This window comes from Cupressus sempervirens, chromosome 11, assembly GCF_028749045.1.
Source record: "Cupressus sempervirens isolate cs-2001-9-10 chromosome 11, ASM2874904v1, whole genome shotgun sequence".
In the NCBI taxonomy this organism is placed as follows: domain Eukaryota; kingdom Viridiplantae; phylum Streptophyta; class Pinopsida; order Cupressales; family Cupressaceae; genus Cupressus; species Cupressus sempervirens.
Genome location: NC_143128.1, coordinates 537341057 through 537354765, shown reverse-complemented (window position 1 = coordinate 537354765; position 13709 = coordinate 537341057). Strand labels below are relative to the sequence as shown.

The 13709-nt window shown below is 33.1% G+C and overlaps 1 protein-coding gene across 1 annotated transcript; it reads left to right on the top strand.

Annotated features, from left to right (window-relative positions):
* Window positions 1-524: 524 nt before the first annotated feature.
* Window positions 525-1392, top strand: LOC149530751 (putative LL-diaminopimelate aminotransferase, chloroplastic). Its single transcript, XM_089808237.1, has 2 exons — window positions 525-663; window positions 1132-1392. Exons 1-2 carry the CDS (start codon window positions 586-588, stop codon window positions 1390-1392), a joined length of 339 nt encoding a protein of 112 aa, XP_089664363.1. The 5' UTR covers window positions 525-585.
* Window positions 1393-13709: the final 12317 nt, after the last annotated feature.

Sequence of the window (13709 nt, the reverse complement as noted above, 5' to 3'; positions counted from 1 at the left end):
TCTTTGCAATTCATTTATTGCTACTTACAATGCATGCTTTGATTTTCGAATATCCGCCAGAGCCAAGTCTGTGCTGCCCAACCTTTTCTAGCCTCGCCTTTGTTGCCTTTGATGTGTCTTGCAACCTATGAAAAGTTTGAAATATGTTAGATGATATAGATATAAAGATCAGCACTAAATAGTGGATTATTATATATTGGTATGAAGGTTTTAGCATAAAGTAGCATGTTCCACCAAAAATATGAAAAAGGGGAAGAAAGTATAGCATCATACCTATAATTGACATGTGTAATCATGCTATTTATCCATGAGTTCATGCTATTTATCATACTAGAGTCTAGACATGTTCTGCTTTGCATCGCCATTTATTGAAATTGTCTTAGTTTTAATGCATTTATTTTCTGTACTTTTGAAGGTATTCTCATTTGGTTACTAATGTTGTATATTGTGATGCAGATTGCAATTGAGACTACATCATTCTCCAAATATGTTGGCTTTACAAGTGTCCATCTTGGATGGATAGTTGTTCCTAATGAGCTTTGATTCTCTGATGGATTCCCTATTGTAAATGATTTCAATCGTATCATGTGTACTTGTTTCAATGGTGCATCTAATATTGCACAAGCTGGTGGATTAGCTTGCCTTTCTCCAGAAGGGTTAAAGGTAAGAAGTGCTCTTCAAAATGGTTGTTTTGATAGATATGTAATAGCTGGGTTTCTGTTGTGTCATATTTTATCATTTTCAAGTTATGTTTTTGATAAGAGACATTGATGAGGTAGCAAAAGGCAAATAAAGCACTCATTGATAATTTACCTTATCTATTCTTAATCAATGATTAATTAACTTACCTAATTCATATGAATCATACTTGTTCTTACTGATACGAAAAGAAAAAACAATATGTCAAAAAAGAGTCATTGATAAGGTACCTATTGACAAATTTTCTTTGACCTTTCCTCTGTTGGATTGGGATTGCTTATTATAAGAAAGCATGGTTTTGGTCATAGAGATCTACAAAGCTATAGGGAAGTTTATTTGAGACTAAAATAATGATCGTTCACTTTAACTTGCATTAGTGCTAAAATCTTTCATATGATGATTATTAATGTGGGATGCTCAGTTTTGTTGCAGGCCATGCATGGAGTTGTTGAATTTTATAAAGAGAATACTAGAATCATTGTGGAAACATTTACTTCACTTGGGTTTGATGTCTTTGGAGGAAAAAATGCGCCATATGTATGGGTTCGATTTCTTGGTCAAAATTCATGGGATATTTTTACTGAGATCCTTGAGAAACCACATATAGTTACAACTCCAGGAAGTGGGTTTGGACCCGCAGGTGAAGGTTTTATAAGGGTGAGTGCCTTTGGTCACAGAGAGAACATATTATAAGCTTCATTTGTCAATATATCTTCATTTGTCAATATATCTTATGTAGGATTTATGCCCAGATTAAGATTGAGATTTATAAGCAATTGTGTTAGCATATGAATTACATACCTTTCATATTTACAATAATAAAATTTAAATAGCAAAATTGAGGATTATGCATGGTAGTATGTTGGAGAAATAACTCCTATTTTAGGGATTTTGACAAAACAACATAGTGAGAAATATTGAATTCAAAAGGATGAGAATGTGAAGGAACAAGAGGTGTAGGTGAAGGTTCAAATCACATGAAAAGTCATTTGTACACACTGTGAATTTTGTTGACATTATGTTGTATTTTAAGAGTGCTCCCCCAAGGTAGATGTGTTAGGCTTAGTACTTTGTCTCTTTACTTCACTGATAAATGTGTTTGAATTAGTCTACACACAAATAATTAACATGTTACCAAAGCTGATATGCCTTTTGTGAGCTTGCAAGGAGCTAAGGAATGGAAGAGAAAGATTGGAAGCAGGGTGATATCAGGAAAAATCTCTTAATGAGTTTCCATAGGAGAAAAAGCAGGGATTCCCTAAAAAGGAAAATCTATTGGTTGGGTATAGAAACATAATCCATGTGATCAAAGCTTCAACAGCAACGAAAAATACTAAAAAAGAAGAATGGATTTTAGATGTGGTGGAAATGCTCAGCTTTAAATTCTTTAGGATTCTCAGACTACATTGTTATTTGAAGATAGAGATTAGATTTTGTGATGCTTCACACTTAAATCTGATGTATAGTGTATATGTACTTCTTTTTTGATATGCAACAAAGCACAAAATGGAATTGATGATAGTATAAAATAACAATCACTAACGACAACATTATATACTGTTATCATAGTTAACAGAATACTATAGAATATGGGATTTGATATCTTCAATGATGGATTTCATTAGGATTTACATGTAGATTAAGTGCAGATTTGATGCACACATGACCCACAAGAAAACAAGGGATAGGAAACTCAAGATAGCGAGCAATTATTGTAAAAGAAAGGGAAAGTCAACAAGTATAGTGGTCAAGGCGTTGCCTATTTTTATGACTCAAAATCTAACATGGTAAATCATATCACAAGATTTGGTTATCACAACTTTGAGTAGGAATTTCTTAGTTGAATTCAAGTTTGAGTTCAGTGAAGATAAAATTTGAGAAAAGAACCCATAAGAGACATAGGCTCTAAAATTTGTCACTAAATATGAATAAAGGGCTTCATTTTGTCAATATATTTTATGTAGGATTTATGCCCAGATTGAGATTGAGATTTATAAGCAATTGTGTCAACATATGAATTACATACCTTTCATCAATAGATAGATTAAATTGAGCTAGTTGAAATTGTTGATACTGAAGTTGAAACCTAAATTTGCTCATTAATGTACTAGTAGTTAATACTATTGCATACCTTTTTGGATTTGCTAGTGTACTTTCTTTTGGACATTGCCCTTTCTCCTTTACATCCAAAATGAACTCATTCGAGTCCCTCACTGAAACAAAGGGAGGAGGCTCGTACTTCAGGTTTAGGACGAAGCTCTTTCTATATGTGTCCCTCACAACCTTAAGATGTCTGGTAACTTTTTGTAACAATTTCTTACGATAAAAAATATTGCTACCAAACTCATGCTCTATATCTTTGATGAGCTCATCTTTTAATTTTTGAGATTGGTAGTTCCACCTTTTAAGAAAAAACACAAAATTGTTAGATATAGCTAGTATAAGAAAAGACTCGAATGAAAGGAAAAATGTTGCACCAATTAATGATATGAAAAAAAATAGTGGGATAAAATTAGTTCAGTTATGATGTACAACAACCTAGTACATATGGTGGGCCCGAATCTTCGCAGTGTGAGGTCATAAAGCCTCCTATAAAATGTATCGTTTCCTACAAAAAATGTCATGGGATAATTAATAGTAAAAACCATTAAAATGAATCATATGAAAGAAGACTCCCACTTTTGGTTCTCTATAGAAAAATTGGTTTTTATCTTCTATTGAAAGCATGAAATTGCAATGTACCAAATTACTAAACTAGAGAATTACTGGTATAGACAAAAGGTCATTGATAATTCAGATGATCCTACCAAACCCCTAATAAAAAGGAATTCCAGAATAATTAAACAACTTGCACAATACGACACACTAAAGAAGGTCATGAGGCATCACTCCACATCAAAATCCCTTGCATTCACCACTTCCTATCATGTTTACATCTTGCAAGAAAATCCTTATGACAATATAAAAAATAATTATTTAAAGTACCTGGAATCTTAGGACATTTCAAATGCATTAATTCATTATCGTCAATCAACAATGATGTCTCCATAGATCCCGTGCTAGAAACACGGGTAGTTCCAAGAAATGATGATGAATTATCACCAATAGATGCACTATGATCTGCATTTGTCAGCGTACCAGACGGTGAATCTCCTACCACAAAAAAAACAATACACTATGTGATGCATCCCAAGATTAAAGTACATATTATCAACTCATAATTAACATAAAACCAACTATAGAAAAACAAGGATTTACTAGCTAGATGCCCCCTTGATGCCGACATTGCAGTCGACAATCTCGTACGGGCGTCCGTCAACCTCGTAGGAGTCTCCTGCACTAGATGACTTGAACAATACATTGTTAGCAAAGACATTCTGAAATAATAAAAGTAAGAGTTAAGAAGTTTTGAATGTTCGAAATAAAAAATTCCTTCTAACTTGTCAACTAAAAGATTATTTTACCAGTGGCAGCCGGAGCTCTGCTACTACCAGCCTCACTGCATTGTCCTTGACCAGGTTGTGGATCAATTACCAAAAATTCCTGTATAACAAGAATTTAGTAGTTAAAGTTTCGTACAAGTCTTTAAAAAAATTGCATCAATAAAGTATTTTTTCACATATTACATATTTTACTTCGCAACATAAAAGATTATAAAATATAAACCTTTATTGAACTTTTGTTATAACTAAATATTCATTGGAGCTTACTTCATAACGCTGAGCTTGCACTTTCAAATCTGATATCTTCGTCATCATCTCCCCGGGTTCTATATTTGCCTCATCCAAAATTTTCATTGCTTCTATATTAATTTTTCTAATTTTTTTCTTCAACATTTTTATGAAATTGGGAGTATCAACAATATCCTCATTAGAATGCATAGCTAGTGGCTTGGTGCTTACTGCTGCTTCTTTACCCTTATCCTGAACATCAAATTATGAGAGGAATATCACTAAAACTATCATAAAAACTCAAAAATCATAAATAAAATAACGTAATAATATAACATTTTTCAACTATCTAATTTGTACAATTTCAAAAAGGTTTACCCTAGCTGAAGAAGGGGTGGGAGTAGCATCTTGGTGACCTCTATCATCTGTTGGATCCATATCGTCCTATCATAAAGATTAAACATAAAAAAATTAGCTAACTGAAAGCAATAGACAGCAAGAAAAAACTTATTAACAAAATGGTAAATAGTACTTACAACCCTCATGATAGTAAGTTTGTTTGTATCTATGCAATTTAAATGGTAATCAATTAGCAGTTCTTCCCCTGCACTGATTGATTTTATTGCACAAACAAAAACTTCATTCCCCTCATGCACCTCAAATATGCAATTGGGTTGCTTACTAGTTGAAGAAGGTCGCGTACTATTTATAAAACCTGCAATATTACCTATTGCTTTTGGTCTCCCATCAATGTACATAGCAAATCTTTTACTTTGATCATTTTCTTTTCGTTGTATATAATTAGTTGATACCCCATACCTACGCATACTTTTTTTATATCGAACAATCCGCATCCAATCATTGTAATTGTAACATGGACCGACATACTTGAACAATTCGACAACTTTGTTGTAACATACCTTTATCCCATCCATGGAAAATAGGCCCAAACCATGTAATGAGGATGGAACAATGCAATATATCCTCCCATTAACACAAAAATCTATGTTAATTGGAGGTAGGTCATTGGGTATCCATTCTTTCTCAATGTGTGAGTACCGAAAGGGCACCTTGATGTCGCCTTTGGTCTCATCATCATAAGAACATGACCCCCCATTAGCAAGGAAAAATTGCATGTGTTTATCAAATTTTTTTCTATTTTTTTGACCTCTAGTTGATCTCCCTCTTTTAGCCATACTACATGCAGAGCTTTCATCTACCATTTCCTCATTTCCCTCATTCAATGTAGATAGATCTGACAAGTACCTATTTGGTGGGTCCTGCAATCCATCAGATAGAAAGTGAAAGTGACATATATAAAATGTAGTAAGTTGAAAGTGATTATACAATTATATTTCTATAATTATATTTCTATACGGACCTTCTTTGTCTATACATACATTATATGATTATATAATATGTCTATTTATAACATACGTGCTCAATGATAAACAAGAAGAATATGAGAAAATTATGTCTATTTATTGACTTATACCTGCTGATCCATGTCACTATGCACAATCCACGCCAAACGGGTCAAATGTCATGTAGTCAATTGACTGTTTGCAAAAAGGGTGACAATCAGACACAATATAAACATTGGTAATTATAAATAACATATGTTGTAATCATTAGAAATGAACACATTAAATATGTAATCAAATTTCCTAAATATGTTAATCATTTACCTTAAGTTATCTAAAAATTACATGATACACGTTTGCTACAAATAACTTAGAAGACAACATGAACAAATTTCCCTTATATATGGAATGCAAGATCATCAATAGAAGGGGTGACAATGTACCTATAGTCAATTGACTATTTGCAAAAAGGGTCATAATCAGACACAACATAAACATTGGTAACTATAAATAACATATGTTGTAATCATTAGAAATGAACACAATAAATATGTAATCAAATTTCTTGCATATGTTAATAATTTATCTTAAGTTCGCTAAAAATTACATGATACGTGTATGCTACAAATAACTTAGAAGATGACATGAACAATATGCAAAATCGTAAACATGAACAAATTTACCTTATATATGGAATGCAAGATCATCAAAAAAAGGGGTGATGATGTTTGTAGTCATTGATTATCTTCTTCTTCTTCATCATCATCATCATCATCATCATCATCACCATCATCATTTCCATCATCATCGCCATCATCACCATCATCATCACCATCATCACCATCGCCATCATCATCATCATCACCATCATCATCATCATCATCACCATCACCATCATCATCATCACCATCATCTTGATCTTCATCATCTGCTTCTTCATCATCTTCAATATCTTCTTCTTCCATAACATTATACTTTATTGGCCTTCCTCTTGGATCATGTCTAACAAAAAATGACCAACCTTATTTATTTAGAACCTCTGAGTAAAACACTTGCTCACATTGGCTTGGAAGAACATAGGGCTCATCTCCAACTGGCTCAAATGACCTTGTATTGATCATTGTAAATCCATTATCATGTTGAATAACCATTCTATCTGGATCATTTTGATTTAGTCGTAACCTGTACCATTTGACGACGAATAGAACTACTTTGAAGGTGTTAAATTCACACTCAATTATATCATTCAAGATGCCATAGTATTGATTTTGAGATTTTTGAGGATGTATGTCATTTCTAGATGATATATTGGTGACCTCGAAAACTACAGTTATCCCAGAATCACAAGTTTTCTTTGTGTCATCCAACCTTTTTATGCAGAATTTGTGGCCATGATAGTACATAACTTTGTGGTGCTTGACTTGCAATTTTTGAAGTGTGTGTAAACTATTTGCATCGTGAGTTGATATGAAACATATGTCGAGTTATGATTATTAATAAATTTCTACGTACCTCTCCACCTCTTAAACCCTTTACTAGATCAACTACCATCGGCATAACATTGGAATCTCCATTACGATGAGCTTTTGTAACCAAGGAAGCAACACCTTCCCATGTTAATGAGAAGCCATTTTTTTGACATCGTTCAATCCATTTCGTCATCCAATCAAGATTGTTTGCAATATAAAAATGTATTGCATCCCACTCTCGACCACCTATTTCAAAAAAATACACCAATTAAAAATAACTTATATTGAAGATTTATATGAATTTATTGACTACAATAACATCTTAGATTTACCTCTCACTTTCCTCGATCTACCTTTGCCCATCAAGTACTCCCCTTCAAATTTGTTAATTGAGTTGGGATCTCAAATATGATCTACATGGATGTTTGCTGCAAACTTAAGAAGATATTCAATAATGTACACCATGGTCTGGTATACCATATATCCCTCCAGCATAGAACCCTTGGGATGTGCTCTCTGTCGAACCAAGCCTTTCAAAAATTTCAAGTGCCTCTCAACCATCCACATTGACCTGGTTGGTACAAGTCCACACAATTCAATCTCCTCAACTTGATGTATGCAGTAGTGTTCTTGTGCATTGAAAAAACTTGGAGGTAGACACTTTTGCATTTCACACATCAGAAGAGGAATTTTTCTCTTCCAATATTTTATATCTTCTTTATTGATTTCTTTAGATGACAACCACCTCATGTATTTTCCAAGATCATATATAACCTATTTGACATTGTTGGCAAAGTGGTGTGGGAGAGATAGAGGTAGAACATACTGCAATATTTGTAAAATGATCTTGTCAATATTTTATAAAAGAATGCAATTGAAACTACATGTAGTATATAAATATATAGTGAATACAAAATAACATGAATTACCTTAATAAATGTATGCCAATCGTGTGTTTTCAACCCTGGCCCAAATTTACTTTTATTTGATATAACATTGTTTATGTTTGCAGCAAATCCTATGGGAAATCATATTTTTTTTATGACTTCTTTTATAGCATTGCTCTACTGCTTTGACAATAAACAACTAAGGGCACTTGTATCAATCCGGTCTCCATTTTTATTTGGTTGAATACCATTTTTCATTGCATGCTTGGATTCTTCAATGTCACTACAAGTTTTGACAATTTGATCTTTGTCACGCCTTCCATCCAAGATTTTCCATAATGTCTTTGCTACATTCTTTCCAATATGCATAGGATCAAACAAATACACAATTGGGAGTTGCTTGTAGTAGAGCAACCTAGTAAATTGCATAGGATGAATTTTTAGTCCTTTTGGAAGTTGGACATTGATGTCTTGACGACCTTCACAACCATCAATCGCATCATCAGTAAACAAAACACAATATCGAAATATAAATTTGAAACAACAAGCATCAAATGGAATGACATTACCTCGATGATTTATTTTATTGTATGCCAACTTCCATAGGTGAGGTGTCATTCTCTATGGCTTTGACGTAGTCTCTTCTAGACAATTGAAAAGATGTTTTTTGGTAATTCAGTACTTATGATTTTTGTGCAGAAAGTGTCTATTCTCATCAAACACCTGCTTTCTTAAACTTTTTGAATGACAAGATTTCATCTTTGGACCACAAACTACACATGCAAATTTACCCTTTGTTTGAAGACCTACAAGATCATGTATAATTGGATTAAATGTGTTAACTTTGACATACCCAAAAAGAGGAGTCAAGAAAAGAACATACCACAAAAATGTGTTAGCCCAAGGACATCGTGTATTGTCCATACAAGCATTGCATGAAATTGAAATTGTCTTTGTCCTATTGGTCTACAAATGTCAACCATAGTAACCCCATTCTATAACACCACCAACTCGTTGATAAGGGGTTCAATATATATGTTGATATCTTTGACTTGGTACTTCCCTAGTTAAATGAGCAAAAACATTACATAATTATTTTGACCATTTGATGGATTAGTAATAATAAATTAATTTAGATGACCACTAAATCAAAAAATACCTGGAACAATCAGTGTCAACATTATGTGCTCTCTCTTTATGGACAACCAAGGAGGTATGTTATTGTTGATAACAAAAATAGGCCACACTGAGTAAGTAGATCTCATCTCTCCATAAGGATTGACACCGTCTGCTACTAATGAAAGCTTGAGATTACGAGGTTCTTCTTTAAAGTGTGGCCATTTTTCCTCTATTTTCTTAAATGCCGAACCGTCTGCAGGCATCCACATAATGTCATCTTGACTTCTATTGCGTACATGGTAATCCATAAATTGTGCCAAGCTATTGCACTTGAATAATCATTGCAGATGTGGAATAATGGGAATATGTCGAAGAACCTTGCGAGGCACCTTTTTTGTTAATCGATTTGATTGATATCTACTGATATGACAAGTAGGGCATTGTGTTGCAAATTCATGTTGTTTATGATATATAATATGATCATTTGGACATGCATCTATTGTTTAATACTCCATTCCAATATCTTTCATGATGACAGATAATTCTTGGTATGAGCGAGGTAGAATGTTTGATGGTGGTAACAAACACTCACCTATCGACCTATTACCAAAAATATAATTTCTTAATTTAAAGAATATTAATTGCTACACGAACCCAATGTTAATTGTAAGGGAACTATGAGTAAAATAATGAAAGAAGATGGCTTACCTTAACAGACATGTCATTACTACATTGGATAAACCATTCATAACCTTCAAGTTCACCAATAGCAATATAGCGGCAAGAAGAGTTGTTATGGAGCCTTCATATAGGGACTGGTGTGCCTTCTCAAGTAAAGGTACATCAAACTCTACATCATCATCACCATCATCAACATCATCATTATCATCTTGATCATCGTGATCATTTTGATCATCGTGATCTTCATCATCTTGAGCTTCTTCCATGGTATCATTACCTTCTACTTCAATATTCACACCTCCATATTCCCTCATTTGGAAATCCGCATTCTCTGAATTTTCATGGTCCATAACATGAAACTCAGGAATATTGACCTATATGAAAATGATGACCTTATATTAACCATGACCATGATGTCATCATCAAATCATGTCTTATGTAATTTATAAACTATTAAAATACATACCAATGGGCGATACTCATTTCCCCCTTCAATGTGACCATGTTGCCTACAATGTTGCTCAGCTGTTGTGATTAGATATCTTCGATCTTTAAGCCCTTACACATTTTGCAAGGACAATAACATTTTCCATCACCTTTTCTTTTTAAGTTAGACCACAATCTAGCAATTGTCTCCCTATTTTTGTGTGTGTTGATATCATCAAACATGGTCTTTCTTGAATGGAATGACTCATTGGTGGAAGAATGATGATTTGTTTGCAACCTGCAGATGGAGTAGTAAGAGGAAGACACATATAAAAAGGAGTTAGGTCTCTGAACCAAGTAGGACTTAGGATATGCTAGAGTGTGGTCAGCCCAAGATATTTTGGAATCTTGAAGAACCTGGTAAAGGGTATCTGGAAAGGTGAAAATAAACAAGTATTTTTATAGCTACAAAGGAGGAATCGAGAGCATTATAAATAATGAAGAAGAAACTTAAATCCATACAACTTCACCTCTATTTACAATTTGACCTTTCTGCAAGTGAAATATGAAAATATACAAAATTTCCAATCACATTTTCACTTAAAAAAGAACACAAAATATACCTTTGCTACAATATCTTCTTCAAATTCTTCGCTATCAGATTCTTCAGAAATGCAAGCTCCTATGTAGAAAAAAGATGAGATGTACTAAGTAATTTTTGATGGGCAATATTTAAACAAATCAACTATCAAAAAAACAATTTATGAAATTCAGTTGCTTTATTATGTACTGAAGACTTGGCAAGATGTTCCCAAGTCTATCTATAGAATGCCTATGTACATGGTTGTTTGCAAATAGTCTAGTATGGTGTCACTCTTGAACAACAAAAAATGTCATCGGGTCTGGTAATTTGGCTCAAGAGATGCACAAGCCTGTTGACACCACAGAACTTTTAGTTCATCATATAGCATTCAACTGTCTTCTTTAATAAAATCCAAAGAGAATACAAACAAACTAATGAGCCATGTCTATCTCAATTGAATAGCAAGTACTATAGTGAGTATTAGGAAACTGACCTTGCGAATAGCATCCAGTTCATAAAGTATTAGGAAAGTGACCTTGTTAATTAGTTTAACATAGATTGGTGAATAAAAAATTCATAATAAAAATCTATTTTTTTTCCACACTTGTTCAAACCATATAATGAAACGACAAAAAATGAATTGTATACAAAGACCATATTGTAGGCTATCCAAGTTGAAAGTGAATAGATGACCTTTATGGGGTGCTGTACCAAGCGGAGCAACTATGTGAAAGCTTGAAGATGAAGGGCCCCTAATTTGGGGCCAATATTTGGTGGTTTCGAGGTGCCTAGGGAGAACCTTTGATGCTAAGTCTTAGTTATGTAGACTTTGGCAAATCTGGTGAGCTTTCTACGAGTTTGTACCTGCTGTATCAACAGCCACTATTCCCTATTCCAGACCTTCAGTATTCTGATTGACATCAATTATAAGTGTGCATCCAGATGTTAGCTACAATTGATTGGGGTGGCTTTTAGTGTGTATCAGTCTAATTTGACATGTGTGATGGCAGTATCAATGTGTTATCAACATCTTACATTATCTAGAAGAGGTGTAGTTCAGTGGGTAAATGTTCGGCCATTGTGGGAATGGTATTCTATGCTTTCTGTTAGGTTAATTTGTGTTGTTGCAGTAGTTTGATTTTATAATCTGAATGTTGTATCAGTTCATTTCAATAATGTTCTTGTTATTTTTCTATATTGTAATGCATCTCACTATAATGTCCCCTTTTTGACATGACATTCAATAATAAAAATAAAAAGTAAAAATATAAAAAATCAAAATAACATGTAATATAATTATAATTTAGTTTAGTGAATGATCAAAATGAATGCAATACAGAGTTATGAGTATTGAAGGATTAAGATATAAAGTAGAGACCATTCTATGAGAAGAGAACATGAAGGAAGCAAACAATCATTTGGAAATAAATTATTATTCCATGAGGTAGCTATGAAGGGTGGCGACTCAATTCCTTTTGAAGGGTGGCAATTCTTTTATAAATAAAATATAAAGGGAAGATCAATAGAAATTCACCATCAAATGTCATTTCATTCAACTAGATACAAAATCAGAAATCCATTCAAGATTCAATTTATGAAATCATTACACACCAATATATCAAATCAGAATTCATTCAATCATCACTATCAACATTTGTTAAATCATCAATCCTAAATCCATCAAATTAAACCATTCAATTGTCCACCTATCATCAATTGGGAATCAAATATCAAAATAACCAAACAATCAGACCAACAAGCAAACAATCAGTCACTTATACAGGCAAATATCAACTATTCGAGTATCAACCATTCTAGCATCCAATCATTTAAATATTTATAATTAAGACATCAATTGGTTAAGCATCCACCCATTTATCCTTCAAGAAATGATAATAAAGAGAAATCAGACAATTGACAATGATCTATCAAATACATCAAGATATCAGTTTTGAATTCTAGTTAGTACTTGCAAATTGGACAGGTTCTAGGCCCATAGGGTAGGCTAAGGATTTGAGGCAATATTTATGATACATATTCCACAAAAATTAGCATAATTGGTATAAATACTAGGTCATTATTGCAGAGCGTAAAAATTGGTTGATTAGGACATTTAGCAATTCCCGATTTGGGTACTCCATTTCAATTTGTTTAAATTGTTTTGTCCAATGTAGGTTGATGCTTTTTAGTTTCAACATTGAAACCCAAACTGTCATATTTGGTAGGCATGTTTGTTCTTATAGCCTTAAATTCATTGACTGTGATTTTAAGAAAAATCTACGGCGAGACTTATTTTTCAGATGCATGATGAGAAATGATTTCCACATTGAAAAGTTTTATAAGAATTCCTAGGTTCAACAATTATGTCTTTTTTAGGGCTTATAGCATCTCTTCTTTTGAGCTTATGCAAGTGACAAAGTATGAGAAGGGTAGACTTTAGCAATGGCTATTTCTTTTGTTATTATTCCATTGTTTATTATTTTTCTTATCTCATATCTATGTTTATTTTACATTTTTTCATTTCCACATAAATTGTGGCCTGAGGGGCCACACCTTTTTATATTGATTTAATAAAAAAGATCACAAATAAGGGTGCATCTATAGCTAACTACTTAACATCTAGAATCATATTAACAAAAAGGTTCATATTCATTCTCAAACATATTAAATTGTACATCAGCATAGCCACTAGGGCTAGCCTCCAAGAGCAATCTAGAAAATTTCCACTATTTAGAAGGGTGACAAGAATCATAGTCCATCTTGCAAAAATCATTTTCCAAATCAATACATAGGCTTTCTCAAGAGTATAG

Excerpts from the sequence above, each read along its gene's own strand:
- LOC149530751 (XM_089808237.1), top strand. The coding sequence starts at position 586 with ATGTGTACTTGTTTCAATGGTGCATCTAATATTGCACAAGCTGGTGGA. Across the intron at positions 664-1,131 it reads TTTCTCCAGAAGGGTTAAAG|GCCATGCATGGAGTTGTTGA; the intron begins GTAAGAAGTGCT and ends GTTTTGTTGCAG.